Source organism: Cavia porcellus, unplaced genomic scaffold, assembly GCF_034190915.1.
Source record: "Cavia porcellus strain 051 isolate PalLab524CR breed Dunkin Hartley unplaced genomic scaffold, mCavPor4.1 scaffold_28, whole genome shotgun sequence".
Classification (NCBI taxonomy): domain Eukaryota; kingdom Metazoa; phylum Chordata; class Mammalia; order Rodentia; family Caviidae; genus Cavia; species Cavia porcellus.
The window spans coordinates 5,764,375-5,790,757 of record NW_026947511.1 but is presented as its reverse complement, the minus strand read 5'-3'; the positions used below and the strand labels follow the sequence as shown (position 1 = coordinate 5,790,757).

Genomic DNA, 26,383 nt, shown 5'->3' with positions numbered 1-26,383 from the left:
TCTATTAATTTTGTCCAACCCTATAAAATGATTTCATAGACATAAATATAATTATAAAATTTATATGTACAGTGATTTGGGATTATTGGGTATTAACTCATAAGGGGTCTGTTTGTTTTGTAAGAGGTTTGTTTGTAATGGATTGGTCTTAGGGATTAAATTCAGGGCTTTATGCAATGTCAGTTCACCCTTTTTTTTGCATCAAACTAAGTCAGATAAGTTTCATTATTCTATCTAAATTTTAAAATGGCTTTGGAAGGGGTGGGATATGACTGTGGTAAAGTGCTTGCCTAACCTGAACAGGAACTGGTTTGACACCTAGTACATGGAGGGAGGGGGATGTGAGATAAAAAACTATCTTGAAAGAAGAAAGGCTCAGCAAACATATCCGTCACTTTGGAAGCCATAAAATTGATCCTATAATGATAATGTGGTAATACTTTTTCTAATAAGAAAAAATGCACTTTATTTTAATTCCATGCTTGGTTCCTTACATTGTATTTTATAACTGCAAAGAAGATAGTAATTTACACTTGAACAGAGTAATTTATACTTGAACAGAGACTACTTTGATTTCAGTGTGTTTTCCTTTCTGATTTTGTAATAATATTTATACTCAACAGAAAGCACTTTCATTATAAATTTTATATTCACTATCACAAATAACTGTTAAAATAATTTTTGTGCTACCTCATGATCTTATTCCCATTTACAGATGAAGAAAAATAAGACTTCTATATGTTAAGTAATTTGCCCAAGGTCACAAACCTAATCATAGTGAAACCAAGATTTGAATCATATTTGACTGACTTTAGAGCTATAAATTTCATAATTAAAACAAATAAAAAGGTCTAATTATTAAGAGTATTCAAAATAAATAATTATACAAAATTTACATAAATCAAAAGTTGGTGTCTTTCTCATCACTGAAAAAGAATGAATCCAATTCTAAATATGTTTAATGGAGAAAACCTAAAATTACTTTTTTTTTTTGTCTTTTTCATTTTTATTGGTACCGGGCATCGAACTCATGACCACCTGCTTGCAAGGCAGGTGCTTATGCCGCTGAGCCAAATCCCCAGCCCCTAACCTAAAATTACTTTGAAAAAAAATGATTATCATATACACTTTATAAATTTCAAATTTAAAAAGGAAAATACATACACAAGGAGCAAAATAGAAGAGAGCTAAACAGAAAGGACAAGTTCAAATACTTCTCCAAATCACATATTCCATTATTTTAAAAATATTTCAATATATATGCTAATTTCATTTATACTATGTTTATCTGAATTTGTTAGAAAGAAAACTTGTGTTATTATGTTTCTTTTTTGTAAGAATCTTTTTGGTTTAGGACTTGTACTATGAAGACAACAATATACAGTATAACCACTATTGTACTATTATGTGATTATGACATTATTCCATTTTTTCACAGAATAAGCAAAAATTGTTTAAAAGTTTGTGTGTATAAGTATGCTACTGATTCTAGGGCCCCTGCACTGAGTTACAATCCTAGCTTTTCATTTTATAACTATAGACTTAGTCTTGCTAAGTCACTACACTTGTCCTAAATCACCCAAGTTGGGCTTGAATTTATAACCTTCCTGCATCAGCCTCCCAGAGTTCTGGGATTACGGTATGTGTCAATACATCCAGCTTAAAAATTACTGTGTCACAATGTTTATACCTATTTAGCCAATATTTTAATGTCTAAATAATCAAGGTAACTCATATTCTAAAGCCAAAGCTATCAACAACAACTAAACAAAAACTGCAAACAAAAGAATTGCAAATACCACCCACCCATCAAGGTTTTAAAAACATCTAACTGAAAAAAAAAATCTAACTGAAAGCTCTGACTGTAATCTAAATAACATTTCTTTTGAATCTGTTCCAGCCACATAAAGGAAAGAAAAAAACCCACTATTTTGTTTGATGAGACTAGTTAAGTCATATAAAATCTACCTTTTTTGAAAGTAAAATTTTTAACTCTTCCATTATAAAAGTTTTTAAAAGTTAGTTTTCATTACAGGATAACTGTGAAAGTCAGTTAAAAAATAATATGTACTCTTTAGCTAGGAATGATGATGAATATCTCTTATCTTAGCAGTCTGAGAGGCTTCGACAGAAGGATCACATGTTTGAGCCCACTGTGGGCGATTTAGCAACTTAGCAAGACTCTATTTGGAAAAATCAAAAACCCTGGTGATATAGCTCAGTGTGAAGTAACTGAATTCAATCCTCAGTTCCAAACAAGAAAAAAAATCATACATAATTATATCCAAAGTTGACATCACTTTTAAGGTTAAATATTTAATTTTTGTTATAGTTTTGGCCAATTAATAAATGCCGATTGCTGCAATGAATGTCCTCAAGGAAAAAGTTCTGCACCCAATCCTGCTTATATCTTTAAATTTTTAGAACTGGAATAAGTCATTCAGAGGTTATTTTTTCAGACTTTTGGTAAAAATTTTTAAATTATCTTTAGTCACATTCCATCTAGATAGTTCTCATTCACTTTATCTGTTTTGAGAGACAAAAAAATATTTTATATTGTTTTAACATGTATCTTTGCCTGGCATGTAGCGCATGCCTGAAATCCCAGCACTTGGGAGGATCACAGCAAGTTCAAGGCCAGCCTCAACTACACAATGAGTTCAGGCCAGTCTAACCTACATTTCCAGACCCTGTCTCAAGAACAAAAAATAAACAAACAAACAAATCATTTATGTTTGATTTGGTTAGCACAATAAAAATAAATAGAATAGCCAAATGGTGGAATACAATGTTACTAAAATATATATGAGGGATACTTGAGGATACTGGCATCAGATACTCAAGAAAGATTAGCATGAAAAAAGCAAGCCACAGAATCATTTTATGACATAAACTCCTTTTTTTAGAAAAATAAAGAAAAACTTTAAAAATGTTTTATATATATATATATATATATATATATATGTATATATATCTGCGCACTTTTTATGCACATAGGAAAAAGATCTAGAAAATCATATACCAAATTGCTAATAATGCTTACAATAGGATCAAGAATAGGAGTTTGTAATCCCAGCCCTCAGGATGCTGAGGCAGAAGAATCGCTAGGAGTTCAAAGCCAGCCTGAACTATATAGTGAGACCCTATCACAACAAACAAATGAAAAAAAAAGTTTGGATGAAGACCCTGTTTGCATTTTTTTGATAACCATGAAAAGAAAATACTTAAAAGTAACAGAAGCAATATATTATTTCTATTACTAAGCAATCTACCTCTTTTTGTGGTATAGTATATTATCTACTATTAACGTTATCACTAAGACCAATTTAGCACCTTTTAAAATTTCTTATTTCCCTCAGTTTGTTATGATCCTAATTCTACCTAAATATTTTTAATTCATTAAAACTACTCTAAATTTCTGTTAAGAAACCTAAGAGAACTCCTTGAAAATCTCTTTACTTCTTTTTCTGTTTTTTAAACATTAAAAATTTTAAATTAAAAAAGAACTCCAAAAAGATAAGTTTAGATAGAGGAGGAAAATAAATTCCCCATCATTTATATTTTTTGAGAAAGAACACATTTTTTCAAAAGATTATTTCTTTTTCTTGATATACAGTTACTCATCCATGCCATAAAGACTCTCAGAAGTGGGCTGGGGATTTAGCTCAGCGGCATAAGCGCCTGCCTTGCAAGCAGGCAGTCGTGAGTTCGATCCCTGGTACCGATAAAAATGAAAATGACAAAAAAAAAAAAAAACCCCACAAAAAAACCAAACAAACAAGAATCTCAGAAATGTTTGACATTACCTATGCTCAGCATATTATGTCAAGATTATTATCAACAGTTATAAACTAAAAAACATTTTATGTAATATGAAATATGGTAACATTAAATCATATGGAGGGTGAAGCATGCTCACAAAATAATATTTACGGTAGTGCTTTTTAAAATGGCATTCTATTAATCTGCTTTATAACTCTGGAGATGACTATTTGTATGTGTGGGAATAACTAAACATAGAATACAAACCAGGAGTTATATTTAGTTCATTTCCTACAGCTAGACTCCAAACTTTCCCACGAACACTAGGGGGCAATCCCTGCCACCACAATTCTCGAACTCTTCTTGTACTACGCCTAGAATTAAAGGAGGAGAGAAAAGAGAGTGTTATTTTTTATACCAAAAATACTAGTTGCATGATGATTTACCTATGACCAAGTGGTCAGACTATTTTTAAGAACACAGAGAGTTAAGTACATAATGCATTCTTCCTTTGGTTTTCATGTATACAAGCAAGAAAAGCCTACAAAATATGTATTATCTCAAATAACGGTACTTTAAAGGGAGTTGCCTTTGGGAGATGTCATTTATACAATAAATCAAAAATATATAATTACCCAAAACATAGGATAAAAGGGATGTAAAAATGTTTTGTCAATTCAGTCAAATAAAAAATTACAGTTTACTTTGGATTAAGCACTAGGCTTTGAATCTGAGTGTAGGCTTTAGAGTCAGACTTATCTAGTCTAGTCATTCACTAATTGTATAACCTTGGGCAAATCACTTAACCTCTCTAGCCATAAGCTTCCCTGTAAGATAAATATTTGAGTAAAAAATACATACATATACCTTATAAAAGTTGTGAGGATAAAAAAGCAATTACTTATGTAAAGACCCTAAAAGAATATAATAGTACCTCTTCCTCCCAATCTGCAGGGGATAAATTCCAAATCCTTTAGTGGATGCTTGAAATTATGATTAGTACCAAATTCAGTGATACTACATTTTTTGCCTACACATACATACCCATGATAAAGCTGAATTTATAAATCAGGCACAGTAAGAGATTAACAGGAACTAATAATAAGAAGAACAGTTATAACATATACTCTGCAATAGAAGTTATGTAAATGTGGTCTGTCTTTGCCTCAAAATGTCTTCACTTAAAGGTCAGCATCTAAACTGCCAGCATCCCTACTCTGTGCTTGGGACCATTATTAAGTAAGTAAGTAAGGATTGTTTTGATATCATAATAGTAGATCTAATAAATGAAATCCTACTAAGTAATTAATGGGGAGACAGTGGATACAGCATGGATATACTAGTCAGTGGGGACAGAGCAGAACAACACAAGGTTTCATTATCCTCTCAGAATGGTACACAATTTAAAGATGATGTTTTATGGATTTCTAGAATTTTCTATCTAATACTTTCAGTTACCATAAAGTAACTGTAACTGTAGAAAGTGAAAGTAAATAAAGGGAACAGCTATATCTGTCACACAGTCAATATTCAATAAATTGTCAGTATATATGCTATACTAGGCATTGTTGAGATATCCCCACCCCTCCATCCATATGCAAAAAATTAAAGGAAATATAAAGCAAGAAGTATAACAGTTTCAATGGTGGGACATTTTCAGAAGGGAAAGACTATAAATAATGTGATTCTTGATGAGCAAGTATATTAAAAATATTTCAGTATTTAACAATTGATAAATACATCTTATAATAAATATATATGATTTAATACATTCTTTTCAATATTACATCAATAGTGCATTTTACAATTAATGGTACATTAGAACTAAGAAAATATGGTAACTGAACAAATTGAAAGATTCATGAATCAATTAGCATTCTGTTTGTGTCTCAAAGAATAGATAAAGAGTTTTGAAAGGCACAAAGGATGGTGAGAGAAGTGTATCTTAGAGCCTAAAGGACTTACAAAAGCAAAAGAGATAAGCATGGAGATTTTTCAGGCATTGGTTAATAGTATAACTTAGCCAAAGAACAAGATACATGCTAAGTAATAAAAGTACAAAGACAAGGTCTTTGGCGATACCTAAAATTTAGGAAAAGTCTGCTTACTTACATTACTTCCCAATTGGGTAGTATTTCATTGATCCAAATTACCATTGCATTTGCAATATTTTCTTCCTGTTTAAATCGTTCTTTCATCATTCTTTTTCTTTTATGTGCTTCTTTAATTTCTGTTTTAAATAAGTAAGAATTATTTCAATACAAACGAGTTAGATCAAAACCCCCTTTTCTTCTACTTAACTCATAAAAGAGGATTTCTCAAGTGGAATCTCTGGATAGTAGAGAGGAAGAGAAGGAAGGGAAGAAAAGAAAAAGAAAATTAACATGCTTTTACAATAACATCTTAAATGGAAGAAAGATCAGACAAATGACTTCAGTGAATTTTTCTATCATATATTTCTTTTACTTAAAATACAAAGTAATCTATTGTGAATTAAATATGTAAAAAATAAACACCCTGAAAATCAATATCTGTCTTTCATACAAAGAGTTTAAGAATCTCCTAACAAACCACATGACATTAAAAATGATTTTTGCCAATGGTACAATTAGTAGATAAACCCTTTTTAGTATGCTGTAAGAGAAATAAAAACTTTCCTTCAAAAACACATACACAAAAAATAATACAGTTCTACCAAACCATGGGTCACAATTTTGAAGGAAAAGGAACTTCAAATACTATATAGATGTGAGTAATAATATATGTATAATTCTACAACCAGTGAGGACTTAAGAGAATTGTTAATCAGACTGTTTTTAAACTATGTTTTGTATATTTCTTAGAAATTATCTTTACAGGCAAGCAGCAGATCAAGTAAACAACTTTATTAACTTTTGTTTTATGTATTCAGAGTCTATGTAAGAAGCTTTGGGAGACTCCACTAGTTAAAAAAATAAAATCTGTTGAAGGAGAGGCTTAAAAAACCTGATGTAGTAAACCTCCTAACTCTAGGCCTCTTCAGAATATTATAGTCAGGTAATTTTAAACAGTATTCAAGCTATAGCCTTCTGGTTTTCCAATTTTATTAAATTTATTAAATTAATATTTACTTCTATCCTGTTATGTTTTGGGGATCATTTACTTTAAAAAAGTACATGTTTGCAATACACAATGTATACATTTATCCTAAGGAATTGGTATACATACATCTTAGTCCTTTTTTTATTTCTCCTTCCCTCTCCATCCATTCTTCTGTCCCCATTCAAGATCATCTATGTAACAATAATTACCTTACATTTTAATAAAATAGTAAAGCTAGTGTTAAGAATCAGCCAGACATGATGGCACATGTCTATAATCCCAGCATTCTGAAGGCTGAGGCAGCAAGATTTCAAGTTCAAGGCCACCTTAGACTAGATAGAAAAGGTGATCTCAAAAATTTTTTAAAAAATCAATAATATAGTAAGTTATAAAATTCTGTAGAGTAAATTAAACTCAGTTAATGTTTAATGAATTAGGCATTTTAGAAACCTTTAAAAATACTGGCCTTAAGCATCCTGCTTAACATATAAAAAGAACTTTACTTCCCAAACTAATATAAAGCAAAATGGCATACTATTATAATATTCTATTCACTTAAGTCAAAGAAAGAACAATGTTATTATTAAGGCATAGGTCTAAAAACATAGGTAGCTGTGTAATATCTTCTAAAAATGTATATTTATTCTAAACACAGTCAATAAATAATAAATTATCCTTATTTTTTGGTTGGAGAAGAAAATGAATAAAATATGTAAATTTATATTCATTAAATGAGAAAAGTGAGACTCTGGGGAGACTTTATTAAGTCATAAAAACAAATTTTAGCTTTAAATTATATTATCATTGCCATATAGAAAGTTATCTTGCAATATTAAAGTCAAAAATTATAAAATCAAGACTAAGCATTTGAAAAAATAAAATGCACAAATACATTCATGAATATCTTCATGTATAGAGTTAACAGTCCAAGTTTTATAATTATAATTTTAAGACCTTTGTAGATAGTCTGCTGCCTTTTGCCTGTATTAGTTTTCAAAAGTACTTACAAGGCCTGGGGTCCAATCTCAGCAATGAAAAAAACCAACAAACAAAAAAAATCTAATTAAAAAGTAGAAGACATAAACAAGAATTTGCTATCTCCTTGAGGATAGACCTGATTTTCACTAGCTGTCTTTCTATAAAAACTAATTTGTTAAAGTCAGTAAATTAATCTCATTTGAATAAGACACAGTACAAAGAGCATTAAAAAAATAGATAGAAGGAAACAAGGGGAAAATCTCTTGTGCAAATGGGAAAGGGTCCAGGAGCCTGATAGTGAAGAGGAAGAGGGCAAGTAAGAAGACTTAAAATGTGTTTTGTACAGACACCTAATGACCTTAGTGAACGTTAGCATTATATGTCATAAACATGAGCTAAGAATAATAAAAAAGAGGGCTGGGGATTCAGCTTAGTGGTATAAGCACCTGCCTGGCAAGTACAAGGTTGTGAGTTTGAGTCCAGGTACCAAAAAAAAAGAAGAAGAAGCAGAAGAATGAAAATGGCAGGAAGAGGCAGGTGAGTGGGAAGGGGTAAAGGATTTAAAAAGAAACAAACTTTATTATGTACATGTACCTACACCCCCTGAGATGAATATAACTTCATGTACTGCAAACATGTACTACTAAATAAAATATAAACCAATAAAAAGTAAGTTATACCACATACGTATTTGATCACAGTCCTAGTTTGCATTTTTATTTTGAGCCATGGTCTTCCTTAATTGGCCAGAGAGGACTCAATTTTAGGCTCTAACTGCCCCAGCTTCCCAGCGTGCTGAGATTACACGTTTGCCACTACACCTGGCTCTGAAGTTAATTAAGTTTTATATTACCCTAAATTCATATAGAACAAAATAGCAAAATTCATATACACAAAACAGCAAAAGCAATCCTAAATAACAAAAACAAAGCAAGAGACATCACAGTCTTGGATATGACGTTGTACTACGAAGCTACAGAGATAAAAACAGCATGGTACCGGCACAAAGCAGACGTGGATTAATGAAATAGAACAAAGGAAGCAGATACAACCCTGGTACATTCAGCTATCTGATCTCTGATAAAGGGGCCAGGAAAACATACTGGAAGAAAGGAGAGCCTCTCTAATAAAAGGTGCTGAGAAAACTAGCTATCCACATGCAGAAAACTGAATATAGATCCATGCATCTCACAATGTAGTACACTAAAAATCAAGGTAGATCAAAAACTTAAACAGAAACAATCTGCTGGAAGATAAAATAGGTAAAACTCTTGAAAGACACAGGCATAGGCAAGGACTTTCAGAACCAGCTTTGATGGTTCCAAGTACCAATAAATAGCATATATCAACTTACAAGCTTTAGCACAGCAAAAGAAACAGTAAAGAGACAACCTACAGAATGGAAAAATGGGGGCTGGGGATGTAGCTCAGTGGCATAATGCCTGCCTGGCAAGAATGAGGTTCTGAGTTCAAGTTCCAGTACCCACCTCTCCAAAAGAGTGGAAAAACAATTTTTCCAGCTATTCTTTGGACAGGAGACTAATCTAGAATACAGAAAGAACTTAATACATGAAAAACCTTTTGATATTTCAGGCCATTAAAGAAATGCAAATTAAAACAACATTGGGATTCCATCTTACTCCAGAAAGAACAGCTATATCAAAAAAATCAAAGAATAACAAATGCTGGAAGGCTACTGGAAAAAAGGAATTGTTGGTGGTACGTAATCTAGTACAATTACTATAAAAATCAGTATGGACAGTCCTCAAAAAACTAACACTAGAAATTCCACTTGACCAGTCACTCCTTTTCTAGGAAGCTTCCTGAAAGGGGTTAGAAACATCATACTACAGTGATACATGGATATTTACAACAACACAATTCATGTAAATGGCCTAAATGTCAATCAAGAAATTCACAGATAAAGAAAATGTGGTATTTATATATAATGAAGTGCTACTCTGTCTTAACAAATAACCCTGAGTCATCTGTAGATAAAAATGGACATACCTTGAAACTGGATACATATGGAGACCATAATATTAAGTGAAACAAGTCAGACACACAAGTTTAAATGTCACATCTTATTATGAGAAACCCAAAATATAAATAAAGAGCAAAAGACAAGTAATAGGAGGTAAGGGACCTTTTTCAAATGGGAAGAGGAACAACAGATGAAGAGATGGGGTTGGGAAGGGATAGAAAGGGGGAAAAAAGAATTGGGAGAAAAAAATGGAGACAGAGCTTTAACAGGACAGAGAAATGAAGAAGCAGGTCTAAAGTTTAAAGAGTGAGGGGTAGAAAATGAAAAAGAATTAGGATGTGTTATATACACATACCAAGTCCCAACTAAATGTGATCATTATATACTAGAAACATGTACTAATAAAATGAAAATTAGAAAAAAGAAAACAAAAAGAATTTATACCTCGTTTTTTAGCTTCGGCCACCATCTCATCATATTCTTGTCGGTGACGTAATGCTTCTTCCACAGACTTAGCAGGAAGATTTCTGGAACAAAAATTTACTTTGTCAAGCCAATTTCTAAAAGATTAGTATTAAAATTACACATTACTTTTTCAGAGCTACATGCAAAACATTTCTACCCCACCTTCTCATTTCATACATTAGTAAAGGGAAGTCCATTTTTTAAAAAACTGCATTTTTAATGATAAATAAGACAATATTTTGAAGGACAACAGCCACTCTACACAATGTAAAGGGCAAAGCTGGGAAAAAAGAATGAAAGGTGTTTTGATAGATATATTAAGAATAATGCTTGCTGAGAACTGAATCTCCAGCCTTGTGCAAGCTAAGCACATTCTCCATCCCAGAGCTATATCCCCAGCCTCTAAGAATAGATTCTTAACAATAATAGTAAGTCAACTAGTTAACACTCAGCAATTACATGATGTAAAAGGCAAGGACAAATACATCTTAAGTACTGTACATATTAAATGTCAAGAAAGAAAAATAATGGCCCTATTATGTAAGATAAGGAGGAAATTGTTGAAACAGTGAACGTTTGTTTTTGTTTTTGAGTTATTTTGTTTTTCTGAAGAGTTTCACTATGTTGGCCAGACTTGTCTCTAACTTGTTGGCTCAGATAATTTTTCTGCCTCACCTTCTAGAGTAACTAGGACAACAGCTATGTACTGTCACACCTGGCAAAAGCAGCGATTTTGTTTCATATTTTGACTCATGGAGACTTCTAGAAAATAAGCGTAAGGCTTCCCCATCAACAATATGTTCTTCCCTGTTTTAGAATATATCACTGGGATTTTAAAATTTTTGAAAAAAAAAATCCTTTCCGTACTTAATTTCTTGATATTTTTTAAGTGAAATAGTGAACAAAATTAAATCTGTATTTAAAATATAAATGGTGCTCCTGATGATCACTAAATACTGTACGTACGATGGCCGATCCTCAAGAATCAGGGCAGTGGTAGAAAGTGGCTCAAATTCAAAATTTTTACATCTTGAGGCCTGAGTCGATGGTTTACAAGTTCTCCCTGTTCGTGCTTCATATTCCTAGAATACATAAGAATATACAGTTTATGTAGAAATCTTTCCAATTTTCAGTTCATTATCATTAAATCTGTAATGACATTATGGTAGCACAGGGAATGCACAAAACTCATACAGTAATTTAGTAAAAATATTGGGAAGATAAAAATTAAAACCATCAGGGGCTGGGGATTTAGCTCAGCGGCATAAGCACCTGTCTTGCAAGTAGGCAGTCATGAGTTCGATCCCCGGTACCGATTAAAAAAAAAAACCAACAACAAAAAAAAACCATCTTCATGGAATACCTAAATTATGAATTAAAATTATATGCTAAGTATGGTAGGAAAAGGAAATATAAAAATGCAGTAGATTTATTAGGAAAGGTTTTAGGGGCATCTTTTTTTATTGTCTTCTATGGTTTCAGCTATCCAAGCTCGGCTTTAACAAGTTATGAGCAGATAACTTTATGTTTTTAGCTAGATTGGCAATGGAAACATTGAGAGGGAACCGAGACAATCTTTTGTAATATTTTGAAGATCTCTCTCTAGCATGATGTTAATCTAAATTGTTTTGGATTTTAATTTATTACAAATCTAACTATAACAAATATACCTACTTACTCTACATTTAAATACTTTACTAATACATATTATCAGCAATATACCAAAAACTTTCTTCAAATTAAGGAAATGTTTTTAATATTTTTCTAACTTAACTAACTTGAAAATTAAATACATTTAAAGTGGTTAGATGTTACACATACTAGTTGCCTGTCATTGTATAATTTTTATACTAATATTACACCTTTTCCAACTCACTAGCAAAATGTAAAGTGATGGTTCCACCCCACCTAAAAATTTGATACTGGAACTTTTTTTTTGAAATGTTAATCATATTTCAAGTATCATTTTTAAAAATTACTGATGTTGTCTTTAAAGGGTCTCTAGAAACTTAGTTTACTTCGTAGCTTCAGACACTTTATAAAAGTTTGTATTACTGTTTTATAACTATCTTTAGTTCTGTATCTCACCTTCCACCTACTAAGTCTACACTGTTAATCTGAAAAGTTCCCTTGTACAGTCATATTGGGATTTTACTGATTTCCCTCCTTCCCTCCTGTGAGCCTAGGAGCACTGAGCCACAATCTGTGTCCTTTTTATGTTTTCACTTTGAGATAGAGTGTTGATAAATTGCCCAAGGCCAGCTTGGAATTTTTGACCTTCCTGTCTCAGCATTACAAGTAGCTGAGATTACAGGCATATGCTACTATAGTCAGTGAGACTTCTTTCTCAAACACCTGGGATATATGTAAATATGTATGTATATTTTCTTTTTCTTTATAAGTTCCAGTGTAACAAATTTCTTTTCGACTGTTTTTCATATTAAAAAAGATACTAAAGATATTAGACGTTTGTTATAATTTAAGTGGTATTTGGTTTTCCTGCAATGTAACTTGTTTTCATTGCCAGACAGTTCAATGTATACTATCCAATAAAGCATTTTCTGTGCAAACAAATGACAACTGCAGAGACAGCAAAATAAAATTTCTAAATCAACAAATTAATAAGTAACACTGGCACTTAGTATATATCATGCACTATATTGAACACTTAACACATTTTCTTGTGGTACAAGGGATCAAATTTAGAGCCTTCACAATATGTTCCAACCCTTTTGTTTCTTACTCTTTTTTTTTTTTTTTCTAACACAGGATCTCACTAAGTTGCCCAGAATAGGTTTAAACTTGCAAGCCTCCTGCCTCAACTTCTCACAGTACTAGAAAAACAAGTATGCACCATCATACCCAACTGACAATTAAACCATTTACTCCTTTACCCTGTCAGACCCTCACAGTGATGAAAGCTGAGACAGAACCTACATGATCACTTGCAGAAGGGCATAAAGAGGAGCCAGTCTAGTGCCAGAGCATGGGCTTTAAAGATCTATTAAGGTATCATGCTATATTAACAATAAAACAGCTATAATAGTTTAAATCAATAAGATTCGCCATTCCAAGCCCCAGGAGATTTTAAGATTATGGCTCCCAGAGCTCAAGGATCCGCCCAGCTCCCAGCCACACTAGACTAGCCTTGGGAGGTTTTATGGACTGAATATATTACACCCAGCAACCTTCTTCAATTATGGGAGTTGAGAGCAGGTGAAGTGAGTTCCAGGGCATTGGTCTTTGCCAGGGCCAAAGCTTTAGCCCATCATCCACAGAGGTTAGATGCCTGCTGAACCAGAGGTAGCTACCTGGAATACTGAAGGTGGCATGGGAGGGACTGACGGCCTGACAGAACCATGCTGAGGAACCTCCACTCAGTCCCAGAAGCCTAGGGTACAGGAGACGATTTCCAACATATCCAGGGGAAGCCTTGGAACACAGAAATATAGGAAAATGACAAAACGAAAGACCAAAATGCAATCTCAAACCACCAGCCCATCCCAAGAAAGCCCAGAAGAAAATATATGACATACCTGTGAAATACCTGTAATAATAGCAACTGAAATAAAGAAGCAACTCCAGAAAGCTTTAAAGGAATTCAAACTAGACGTAATCACCCAGAAAAAGAAGAAATGATAAAAGTAATGAAAGAGATGCAGAAGACATCTAAAGAAGACACAGGTAAAAAATTAGAGAAAGAAAACAAAGGATAGAATGTGTGGATGAACAATTTAAGAAATAAACAAGACATGAAGCAGATTCAAAGAGACATACAGGAAATCAAACATTCCTTCAAAAGTTGTCAAAACCGACTCAACAAAAATGAACACAGAATTTCAGACTTCGAAGACAAGATTGCAGCTAGTAAACAGGAAAGGAAAGATCTTTTAAAAATAACAAGGAATCAGGAAATAACAATTCAATAGCTGCAAGATGATGCAAAGAAAAACAACATAAGATTGATAGGGATAAATGAAAAAAGGGAACACCACAAATGATATCAAGGCTATTCACAGAAATAATAGCTGAAGATTTCCCAAACATGAGAATGGAAACTGGCATTAGGATAAGTGAAGCATATAGAACTCCAAATAGCCATAAGCAAAACAAAACTACACCCAGACACATAATAATCACCATCCCAGAAATCCAACATAAGAATAGAATATTAAAAGCTGTCAGAGAGAAAAGACAGATCACCTATAAAGTAAAGCCTATCAGAATCACAGAAGACTTCTCAACACAAACAATGAAGTCAAGAAGAGCATATAGTGAAGTATTTCAGATCCTAGAGGAAAAGGATTTTCAACCTAGACTGCTGTACCCTGCAAAATTGTCCTTCAAAGTGGATGGAGAAATAAGATACTTCCATGACAAACAACAGCTGAAGAACTTTATGAACACCAAGCTAATCCTGCAAAGAATAGTGAAAGACAGTCTAGATACACATAGAAAAAAACACTAAGCAAGGTGGACAACTAAACAGAACGGAAAGATAAAGATGCAACAGCAGAAAGATAACATGTTGGTGCAGGGGATTTAGCTCAGCGGCATAAGCACCTGCCTTGCAAGTGTGTGGTCATGAGTCCTATCCCTGGTAAAAAAGAAAAAGACAAAAAAAAAGAAAGATAACATGTCAACAATAAGCCAATATATAACAGTTATAACCATTAATGTACATGGTCTCAATTCACCAATTAAATGAAACACACTGGCAGAATGGATCAAGAAGCAACATCCAACCATATGTTGTCTGCAAGAAAACCCATCTAACCCCAAAGGAAACTCAGAGACTCAGAGTCAAAGGATGGAAAAAAATACCTCATGCAACAGAAACAGAAAAAAAAGAAGGGTAGCTATTCTGTTTGCAGACAATGTGAACTTCAAATCAAGAATGATCATAAGAGATAAAGAAGGTCGCTACATACTGGTTAGGGGAAAACTTGAAGAGATAACTACTTTAAAAATATAAGCACGAAATTTCAGAGCACCCAGTTATACAAAGCAAGTATTAATAGAAATGAAAACTCAAATTAGCAATAACACAATTATAATAGGAGACCTTAAGACACCATTGACACCAAGGGACAGTTCAACCAACAGAAAATCAGCAAAAAAAAAAAAAAAAAAAAAGAAAAAACAGAACTGAATCACACCTGTGAACAAATGGACTTGATAGACATATACAGAGTGTTCCATCAAACAACATCAGAATATGCATTCTTCTCAGCAGCAAATAGGACATTCTCTAAAATAGAACATATACTAGCTCACAGAACATATTTAAATAAATGTAAAAGAGTTGAAATTATCCCATGCATGTTATCAGGTCATAATGTCATGAAACTAGAAATTAATGATAAAAGATAATGCAAAAACCCCACAAACGTATGGAAATTGTGGGTCCCAGACGATATCAAAGAAAAAATTAAACAATACCTACAAGCAAACGAAAATACAAATACAACTTACTAGAATATGTGGGAGGCAATGAAAGCGGTCCTCAGAGGAAAATTTATTGCACTGAGTCCCACATCAGGAAAACAGAATGAATAAAAATAAACAACCTGATGCTACACCTCAAACATCTAGAAAAAGAAGAGCAAGTCAAGCCCAAAGCTAAAGGAAGGGAGCAAATTATAAAAATCGGAGTAGAAATTAATACAATAGAGACTAAGAAAACAATCCAAAAAATCAATGAATCAAAGAGTTGGTTCTAGCCCCTAGCCAACCTTATTAAAAAAGGAAAGAAATAGCTCAAATTAATGCAATAAGGAATGAAAAAGGCGAAATCACTACACACTCTGTGGGAATACAGATCATCCACACCTATTTCAGAAACCTCTACTCTCCTAGGTTCGATAACACAGAAGAAATGGACAGATTGCTAGAAACATATGAAGTACCAAAGCTGGGTCAAGAAGATGTAAAACTGATGAATAACCCAATTTCTATTAGTGAAACTGAAATTTTAATCCTTATTAACAAAGAAGAGCCCAGGCCCAGGTGGATTCACTGCGGAATTCTACAAGAAATTCAAAGAAGACCTAATGCTGACACTCCTCAATCTCTTTAATGAAATCGAAAGAGAAGCAATTCTTCCTAAGTCATTCCTTCCATATTACTCTAATACCAAAACCTGAGAAACACCCAACTGAAAAAGAGAATTACAGGCCAATCTCCCCAATGAACACAGATGCAAAAATCCACAGTAAAATATTGGCAAACAGGATACAGCATATCATCAAGAAGATTATACACCATGACCAAGTGGGATTCATCCCAGGCATGCAGGGATGGTTCAACATACGTAAATCAATAAATGTAATCTATCATATCAATAAAGCTAAAAGTAAGAATCACATGATCATCTCTATAGATGCAGAAAAACCTTTTGATAAGGTCCAACACTCATTCATGCTAAGAACCTTAAAGAAAATTGGAATAGATGGTCTTTTCCTCAATATGATGAAGGCCATCTGTGACAAACCAACAGCCAGAATCAGATTAAGTGACCAAAAACAGAAGGCCTTTACCTTAAAATCAGGCACAAGACAAGGATGTCCCTTATCACTGCTCCTATTCAACATATTAACAAAAATGCTAGCCAGAGCAATTACACAAGAGACAGAAATAAAAGGAAGAAAGATAGGAAAAGGGAAAGTTAAATTATCATTATTTGCAGATGACATGATACTCTACCTGAAGAACCCCAAAATTCCATTAAAAGACTTCTAGATATAATAAATTAATTCAGTAATGTAGCTGGACACAAAGTCAGTCTCAAAAATCAATAGGATTCCTATACACAGACAGCAAAATGAGAGTGAAATAAGAGAAGCCACAGCCTTCACACCAGCATCCAAGAAAATGAAATACTTAGGAATGAATGTAACAAAAGATAAAAGATCTATTCAGGGAAAATTATAACACCTCAAAAAACTAAAGAGGACCTCAGAAAATGGAAAAACATCCCTTGTTCATGGATAGGAAGAATAAATAGTGAAAATGGCCATTCTCCCAAAATTGTTATACAGATTCATTGTAATCTCAATCAAAACACCACTAACACATCTCATAGATCTAGAGAAATCGCCCCTGAAATTCATGTGGAACCAGAAGAGACCAAAGGCAATTCCAACAAGCAAAGGCAAGGCAGGAGGCATCACAATCCGTGACTTGAAAGTATACTACAAAGCAACTGTAATAAAATCAACATGGTATGGAATAAAAACAGATCTGAAGATCAATGGAATAGATCTAGAAGATACAACTACAACTACAAACACACTCAACCACCTTATCTTTGATAAAGGGGCCAAACAGGTTCACTGTTAAAATGATAGTCTCATTAATAAATAGTGCTGGAAAAACTGACTCTCCATATGCTAGATTTCTGTCTAGAACATATAAAGAATTTAAAAAATCAGAGCGCCCAAATTCAGACTCCCTGCAAATATGGGCATCTGAGATGAATACACAATTCTCATATGAAGAAATACAAATAGCAAATAAATACATGAAAAAATGTTCAGCATCATTAGTCATTAGGGAAATGCAAATTAAAAACACACTGAGATTCTATCTCACTCCAGCATGTATGGCCAGGTTCAAGAAAACTACCAACAACAAATGCTGGAAAGGCTGTGGGGAATAGAAACTCTTCTGCGCTGTTGGTGGGAGTGTAGATTGGTGAAACCTCTGTGGAGGTCAGTCTGGAGATTCCTCAAAAAGCTGGGATTGGAAGTCACACTTGACCCAGCTATTCCACCTCTGGGCATATTCCCAGAAGAACTGAAAACATCATACCACAGTGTTATATGTGCATCCATGTTTATAGCAGCACAATTTGTAATAGCCAGATCTTGGAAACAATCTAAGTGCCCATCAACTGAGGAATGGATAAAAAACGTAGTGGTATTTTTATGCAATGCAGTACTACTCAGCTATAAAGAATGATCACATTGAAATATTTATAAATAGACACAACTTCATACCACACTCAGAAGCGAAACAAATCAAATTCGCATATATAAATACCATATAGTCTCCATAGTGTAAGAAATGATAAAAGTACATTAAGATTTTATGGTAATCATGGTTAGCTATTTATGTTGTTTTGAAGCCTTATAATGTTTTTCTTCATTGGTTGTTATGGTTTTATGGTTTTGTTTGATTTTATTATGTGTGATGGTATGAACAGCTACTTTGAAGAAAACAAGGCAGTACAGCAGCCATTGCTGATTTAGCTATTACGAACTGTGCCGCTGTAAGTATGGATACACATTTGTCACTGTAGTATAATGCTTTTAATTCTTTTTAAAAATTTTTTTTATTTCAGGGGCTGGGGATTTAGTTCAGCGGCATAAGCACCTGCCTTGCAAGCAGGCAGTCGTGAGTTCGATCCCCGGTACCGATAAAAAGGAAAAAGACCAAAAAAAAATTTTTTTTTAATTTTAAAAAGAATAAAACAAAAGAGGACAGAACAAAGCAAATCAGAACAGAGCAATGTAAAGAACATAACAATTCACAACAAGACAACTGGATATTAACAGTAGCTACCGTAACATCTCTTTCTTTGAATTACTTGAGCATACCTTCACACACAATAATATCAAACATAACAGAATAGTATAACACCATTCATAGGAATGAAAGTACTGCAGGACATTCAAATAGCTAAATCTTGGAAATGGTCCAAATGCCCAACAGCTAATGAATGGATAAAGAGGTGAGAATTTCTTTATACAGTGGAGTACTACTCTGCCAGGAAGGATAAACTTGAAGTAAATAAGCATTTCCAGGTAAATGAATGCACCTTGAAGCCATACTCTTAAGTGAAATAAATAAAACACACATTTTCAAATATCACATGATTTTGCTATTTGAGAAACTGAAAGTATAAATAGTAGATATTGTGAAGTGGGAAGAAAATTTTAAAATGGGAAGGAGGACTATGGATTGGAAAGGAGGAAGTGAAAAGGAAAAAGAATAGAAAAAAGGGAAACAAAGGCTTGTAAATAAGGAGGGGAAGAAGGGTTGGATGGAGGGGAGAGGAATGGGAAAAGCAAGAAACCCAAGATAATATGTACAGGCACAAATTCTCTGATGAATGTCATCATTATAAGCATCTGAAATGTTCCAATAAAATCATTTTTAAAAAAAAGTTGATTCAATCCTCAGTCACACACACAAACACACAATATGCATGTGTGTTTTATATATATATATGTATGTATATATATATGGCATTTTAAATCAAATTTTTGCTTAAATACTTTATATGCTTGTTTTTCTTATTCACTGACATTTAGTGAAAATTTATCACTATTTTATTTTTTAAATTTTTTTTAACTTTGGAGATAATAAAACCAAATGAGAGAAAACAAAATGGGGTCAGTGAAAACAAAAGGATGGACATAGTACATGACTTAAAACCAAAATACAAGGTGATCTACAATGGTTACCACAATGTCCCCTTCTATTGTCAATAGAACTGCCCATATCATCAGGCATAATAAAACTGAACATAGTAGTACAGAGCAAAATCAATAAAAACAAACATTGGAGATATCACAGAACTTCAAAAGAAAATAACAGTCAAACTAGAATGGGTATCATAGTGAATCTTTTGCTTCAGAGTAGTTGTCTATACCCTCAGACTTGATACTATCAAACATAAGAGTCTAATAAAATCATTCAAGACAAGACAGCGATTGAACAAGTCAGATTCAAATAAAATCAGTCAAAGCAAGGCAGTGAAAGCAATACAGGGCTTCAGATTAAGTTAATAGGAAATTTAAAATGGTTACCATAGTATATCCTGCTATCTACGGAGTAGCTATCTATGCCCTCAAATCTAGTACAAGCAGACAAACTGGAACAGAATATAACCAAACAAAACAGGGCAATGAGACTAATGTCGGGTTTCAAATCATGATACAAGATTACCAATGTCTGCTGCCTTCCCTATTTAGACAAACCCTCCCCTTTCAGTTTCCCAGGGTACATTGTACATTTTGTATCCCACTAACTCCTTTGGTTTGTAGATTAAGAAGGCAATTCCCTATTTACCTAAGAAGTTCTGGACCTTTTTACCCTGAACATGATCTCAAGTTGTATCCATTTACCTACAAGAGCCTCAAGGTTTACCTTATAGTTGAGAAGTTCTCCATTGTATAAAAGTGTTATGTCTTCCCAAGCAATCTACAGCTGGTGAGCTACCCCCACTTTTTTCTGGTTCCTTGTCACATAGAGCATTTTTTTTCATCTTTCACTTTCAGCACAAAATCCTCTTTCAGGTTAATTATATTTCTTATATAGAGCATCTTGATGGGCCCTATTTCCTGACCCACTCTGTTTTTATTAGTGTACGAGGCATCTATGGTGGTGATTATGGCCAACCTTCTCTGCCACATCTCTGCATGCTATTTTTCTGTCGTCGGTTTTCTACTTTTCCACTTCATTCCAATCTCTGCCCTGTTTAGTGAGCCCCTCCTGCCACTGTTCCTGAAACCATGATCTTTTTTTGTCTCTAGAATGTCCTTCAGTATTTTTTATATGGTTGAGTTGGTGGTCACGAGCTCCCCCTGTTCCTCTTTGTCATAAAAGCATCTTGTTTCTCCATTAAATTTGAGAAAAATTTTTTCAGGGTACATCAATCTGGGTTAGAGGTTATTTATTTTTTAGGGCTTGGAATACTTCAAGCTCTTCTTCATTTGATGGTTTATGTCGAGAAGTCTTTCATGATTCTGATGGGTTTTTCTTTATAGGTGATCTGTTTCTTTTCTCTGACAGCATTAGTATTCTGTTCTTGTGTTGAATTTCTGGAATCTTGTTATGATTGGGTATAGATCTATTTTGGTTATAGCTGGCTGGAGTTCTGTATACCTCATATATCTATCATTTCCTTTACCTATGCTTGAGAAGTTTTAATTATTTCTGTAAACAGCCTTTCTATTTCATTTGTGTTTACCCCTGCTTCTTCACTCACATTTTTTATTCTTAAGTTATAGATCCTCTTTTCATCTTCTAGCCTTTGTATTGTTACTTCCTGGATCTTTGTTGAAGAGATCTTTCCTTTCATGATAACAAGTTGCAAACTTGTCTTCAAGGTTTGATAGTCTATCTTTGGTTTCTTTCAAGCAGTTTTGAAGCTTTCAGTGGAGTTTTAAATTTCCTGGTAATCTCTTTGAGTCTGTTTCATGTATTCTATATTTGTTTTATATTCTTCATTGAAGGTTTCCCTCCTTTTTCTGCTCCTGCATTCTTCCACCTCCTTGAGAGGTGCTTAGCATTTCTTTTATTATTTTTCTTATATCTTCCTTTACTTGTATTAGTATTCTGTTTTAAGTTCTTTTATAAATTCACGAATATATTTCTTTATGTCAGGTGCTGTTTCTTCAGAAACTGCAGGTGTACAACTCCTGATCTCTTCTGTGTGAACCTCTCCTGGGCCAGTATTGTTTGGGTTGGAGGCAGAAGGCTGCCTTCTGTTTCTTCCTCTTGTCATGTTTCTGGTTTCTTCCAAACAAGTGGATAGTGAGGTCCCTGGCACTTCTGTATTGGTTATAATTACTCTGGAGCATGCTGGCTAGGATTGCTGCCCTCCCCAGTCTGCTGATGACCACTGGAGTACAAACAGGGGTGGGGCAGGGTGGTTCCACCCTTCTGAGTTAGTCAACCACTGGGGAGTCTTCACCATGTTAGTGTGTCCCAAGCGGTTGGGGCTGGTTTGCCTGAGCTTTTGGGAGACTGTGGCCTTGGTTATTGGATCTCACACAGGGGCGGGACTCAGTGCAAGCAATTCTCACCAATCTGCTCTGCACTAGGAGTGGCTGAATGAAGCTGGCTGCAGTTCTAGTTCTAGGCTTATCCTGCTTGACCACAAAATGGTGCCCGGCCAATTGCCCACGCCCATGGGAGGACTGAGTCCCCCACACTCACCACAAGCCAGTACAGTTCTCAGGTTCGCAGCTGCCTTCCATGACCACGTCCTCGCCGAGGCCCTCAGGCTTGCTTATCTACAACTTCAGTGTGACTGTGCTTCTTCAGATTCCAGTGGTGTTTCGCACACAGTGAGACCAGCTCTGGTGAGAGTGCATCTGGCTACTGACTTCTGCGCAAATTTTTCTTTTCTTTCTTTTTTTTTTCACTTTAGTTTCTTCATGAGTTGAAAGGATCCATCTCCTTCCATCTGGTCTTCTCCAGAGTGCAACATGCCAGCATTTGTGCTGTTTCTCTGAGAGGCTTTTACTTTTTTGCGTATTGATCTGCCATTTTCCCAGCTCCTCTATTTCATTTTTTGATGCTAACATAAATGTAATGTGTTTTGAAATTCAAATTCCAGTTTTGGTACTAGAGTAATATTTACTTCCAGGAATGACTTAGCAAGGCATCTGAGATGAATACACAGTTCTCAGATGAAGAAACACAAATGGCAAATAAATACACGAAAAAATATTCATCATCATTACTCATTAGAGAAATGCAAATTAAAACCACACTGAGATTCCATCTCACTCCTGAAAGAATGGCCAGGATCAAGAAAACTACTACTGGAGAGGCTGTGGGGAAAAGGGAATCCTCCTCTAAACTGTTGGTGGGAGTGCAGACTGGTACAACCACTGTGGAGGTCAGTCTGGAGATTTCTCAAAAAGCTGGGATTGGAAGTCCCATTTGTTTCAGCTATTCCACTTCTAGGCATATTCCCAGAAGAACTGAAAGCATCATACCACAGTGATATATGTGCACCCATGTTTATAGCAGCACAATTTGTAATAGCCAGATCTTGGAAACAATCTAAGTGTCCATCAACTGAGGAATGGATAAAAAAGTTGTGGTATTTTTATACAATACTACTCAGCTATAAAGAATGATCACATTGAGATATTTATAAATAAATGGGTGCAGCTTGATACCATACTCATAAGTGAAATAAATCAAACTCACTTGTATAAATACCGAATAGTTTCCCTAGTGTAAGAAATGATAACAATACATAAGACTATGTGGTAATCATGATTCCCCATTATACTGCTTTGAAGCCTTATAATATTTTCATTCATTAATTGGAATGGTTTTATTCTGGGTTGTTTGATTTTATTGTCTGTGATGGTATGAACAGCTATTTTGAAGAAAACAAAACATCATAATAGCTAGTGCTGATTTAATACCATCTTGTTTTGAAGTCGCATTAAGCTTTTGTTCTTCTGTCTTCATCGGTCTTAACATGTTGTATCTTACTGGATTTTATTATATGTGATAGTACAAACAAAAACTTTTATAGACAAGGAGATAATATAGAAACCACTACTCATTTTCTGTTAGTCGGTTCTGAATACCCTGTAATACTGTCATTCTCTTGAATGGTTTTACATTGTCTCGATATGTTAGATGCTATAGTATACGAAGTTATACTCAAATATTTCAAGGTAAGAGACACTATGGTAACTACTGTTATGTTGGAATATCTTATAGTGAAACACTATGTTGCTTAAATTGTTATGTTCTGACCTGTGCTGTTATGTCCTCTTTTATCTTAATCTCCTTTTTAAATTAATTTTGTATTTTTATTTTTTTAATTAAGGGAAAAAATAATAGCAGGATATATTATAGTAACTTTTTTGATTTCCTATTAAGTTGATTTGAAGCCCTGTATTGCTCTCACCATCTTGTTTTGACTGATTTTACTCCATTCTGTTTTGCTTGATAGTATCAAGTTTGAGGGCATAGGTAATTACTTTGAAGACAATAAGATTCACTATGATACCCATTCTGGTTTGACTATTATCTTCTTTTGAAGTCCTGTAATGTCTCCAATCTTTCGATTTTATTAGTTTTGTTCTAAACTTTTGTTCAATTTTATTATAACTGATGATATAGGCAATTCTTTTTAAGATAGCAAGAGGCATTATGGTAACCATTGTATTCTGTTTTTACATCATGTATTATGTCCATCCCTTTGATTTGACTGACTCTGTTTTGATATGTCACATTTGGTTTTATTCTCTTCAAAAAAAAAGTAATAAGAACTGTGGGAGCAGTAAAACCCAAAATGTGTAATTGTTACTGTAAAAAAGAGAGGAAAAGAAAGTGCTCTAAAGGATATAACTGCATGTATATTTAAGTGTATAAGATACATAACCATATTACTGAGTTTTTGTTGGATCATTGAACAGAACTGTTTGCAGTTTCACTGTTGAATGTCTAGTTTGTATGCTTTAATTTTGTAACTTGAACAACTATTTCTAAGATGACAATATGTAATCTATTAGCTAGTGATTTCTTACTGTTTATTTTGAAATTCTGTATTATTTGTACCCTTTTTCTGTTTTGTTTTCTTTTTCTCTTTAAATAAAATTTTTTTAAAAAGTAAAAAATTCGAATTCCATTGTTTCACTGGTATATAGTAGAGTGAACAACTTTTGCACGTTAGCCTTGTGTCCTTGTAACCTTGTGCTTGTTAATTCCGTAGGTATTTTTTCTTTTTTGTTGGTCCTTTTGATCTTTTCCCTAATGATTATGTAGTGATGATCAGAGAGTTTTATTTATTCTTCTCAGTCTCTAACTTCCTTCCTTTTTCGTTCTCTAGGGCTTTGAGAATATTGAAAATCAGTGAGGAGATAGTTTTACTTTGTTTCTAAGGAAGTATTTAGTTTTTCACTAGGAATGTAACATTAACTGAATTTTTTTGGTAAATGTTTTTAAGTTTCCTTCTGTTCCTAGTTAACTGAGAGTCAGCAACATTTTGTCAAATGCTTTTTTTGAAACTATTGATATGCTAATATGTCTTAGTTACTTTCTTTGATGACAGAATACACTTGTAATTTAGAGAAGAGTTTTATTTTGGCTCACATTTCAGTCCATAGTCAGCTGGCTTCAAGGTAGGATGGCATGACAGAAGGGCATCATGGAGAAAGCTGCTCATCTCATTAGCAGATTCTGATACTTTAACTTCACATTCATTGATAATTCTTCTGTAGTTTCTAGTAAGTTATTATAGGATGCTATTCATAGAGTAATCAGTGTAAAAGAAAGTAGTTTCATTGACAGTTTCTTAGTTGTTGGGTAAATTAGCTCTAAAACAAGTACTCTAAGCTTGAACTAAAAATAAAGTTCAGGACTATGGATTTAGCTCTGTGGTAGAACCCTTACCATTTTAAGCACTGTATTTGCTTCCATTCTTTCAACATCAGTAGACTCCACAACAAATACTAGTCCATCTGTACATCTGGTATACGACTTCAACAGTGATATTAATTTCTGCTGACTACCTACATCCCAGAAGTGGCTGGGTAAAGTGGTTGTTTTAGCATTTCCCTAAATTTTAGATTACCTAAAATTTCTGAGTATTAAAGCCTTTGTTAGGTATGACATTTACAAATTCATTGAATTGCAGTCTGTATAAGATTACTGTCTTTCCAGCATAGTCCAAACCAGAATAATGATATGCAGAAATGAAATAAAGGGAGGCTAGAGGGGATAGATTTCTGGTCTGATAGTCTATTTTCCGTTTTTAGCTGCAGATAAGTGTCTCAAATTGAGATGTCTTCTTCCCTGCTTTCCTTCCTAGGTGATTTAGCTACAAGGCTGTTCCCTAATTGGAGCCCAGGTCCAAATGAGAGGGGAGGCAGGAAGTACTGCATCGCCGTTCAGCTCAGATCTCTCCAGAAGTCCTTTGCCAAACTTTGTAATGCTTTATACAATCAGTAGATGGGTGCTTAGCCAAAGACTCAAGATGATTCCTGTGCCAGTTTCCGAAGTTCTTTTCAACAATGTATTTTTTTTTTTTAACTTTGTCTCAAAAATTTCAGTTTCCCTTTCTAAAGTAGAGCCAAACTTTCTTTGGGTTCCCACTTCCTAACCTGATGTTCAAAATTACTGCCACCCACAATTGTGTGATCATTAGGCTTACCATGTTTGTGTCTCCTTTTTCCAGGGTTGCAGAGTTTATGTTCAGCATAAAAACTGATGTGAGTTACCTAGTTTACCAAGCAGGAGTCTACCATACGTCTCTGAAAACTTTTTTTTTTTTAATTTGTGTATATAAGTTTTAAGAATGTAGATGAAAATTAAATGCTCAGTTTTCTAATTACGTATTCAAATCAA

General features: G+C 33.9%; 1 protein-coding gene across 3 annotated transcripts in view; it reads right to left on the bottom strand.

Annotated features, from left to right (window-relative positions):
- Positions 1–26,383, bottom strand: part of Tbc1d12 (TBC1 domain family member 12) — an 89,531-nt gene that overhangs the window by 14,363 nt on the left and 48,785 nt on the right. For 2 of the 3 annotated variants that reach the window (XM_013143975.3, XM_003462412.5), the window contains exons 3-6: positions 11,237–11,352; positions 10,250–10,332; positions 5,875–5,992; positions 4,030–4,136 (exon numbers count right to left, since the gene is read on the bottom strand). In XM_013143975.3, the coding sequence (XP_012999429.2) occupies positions 4,030–4,136; positions 5,875–5,992; positions 10,250–10,332; positions 11,237–11,352 (424 nt within the window). Of the gene's footprint in view, positions 1–4,029; positions 4,137–5,874; positions 5,993–10,249; positions 10,333–11,236; positions 11,353–13,581; positions 13,809–26,383 lie in introns of those variants that run through there. The other variant, XM_063239396.1, reaches the window with a different exon arrangement.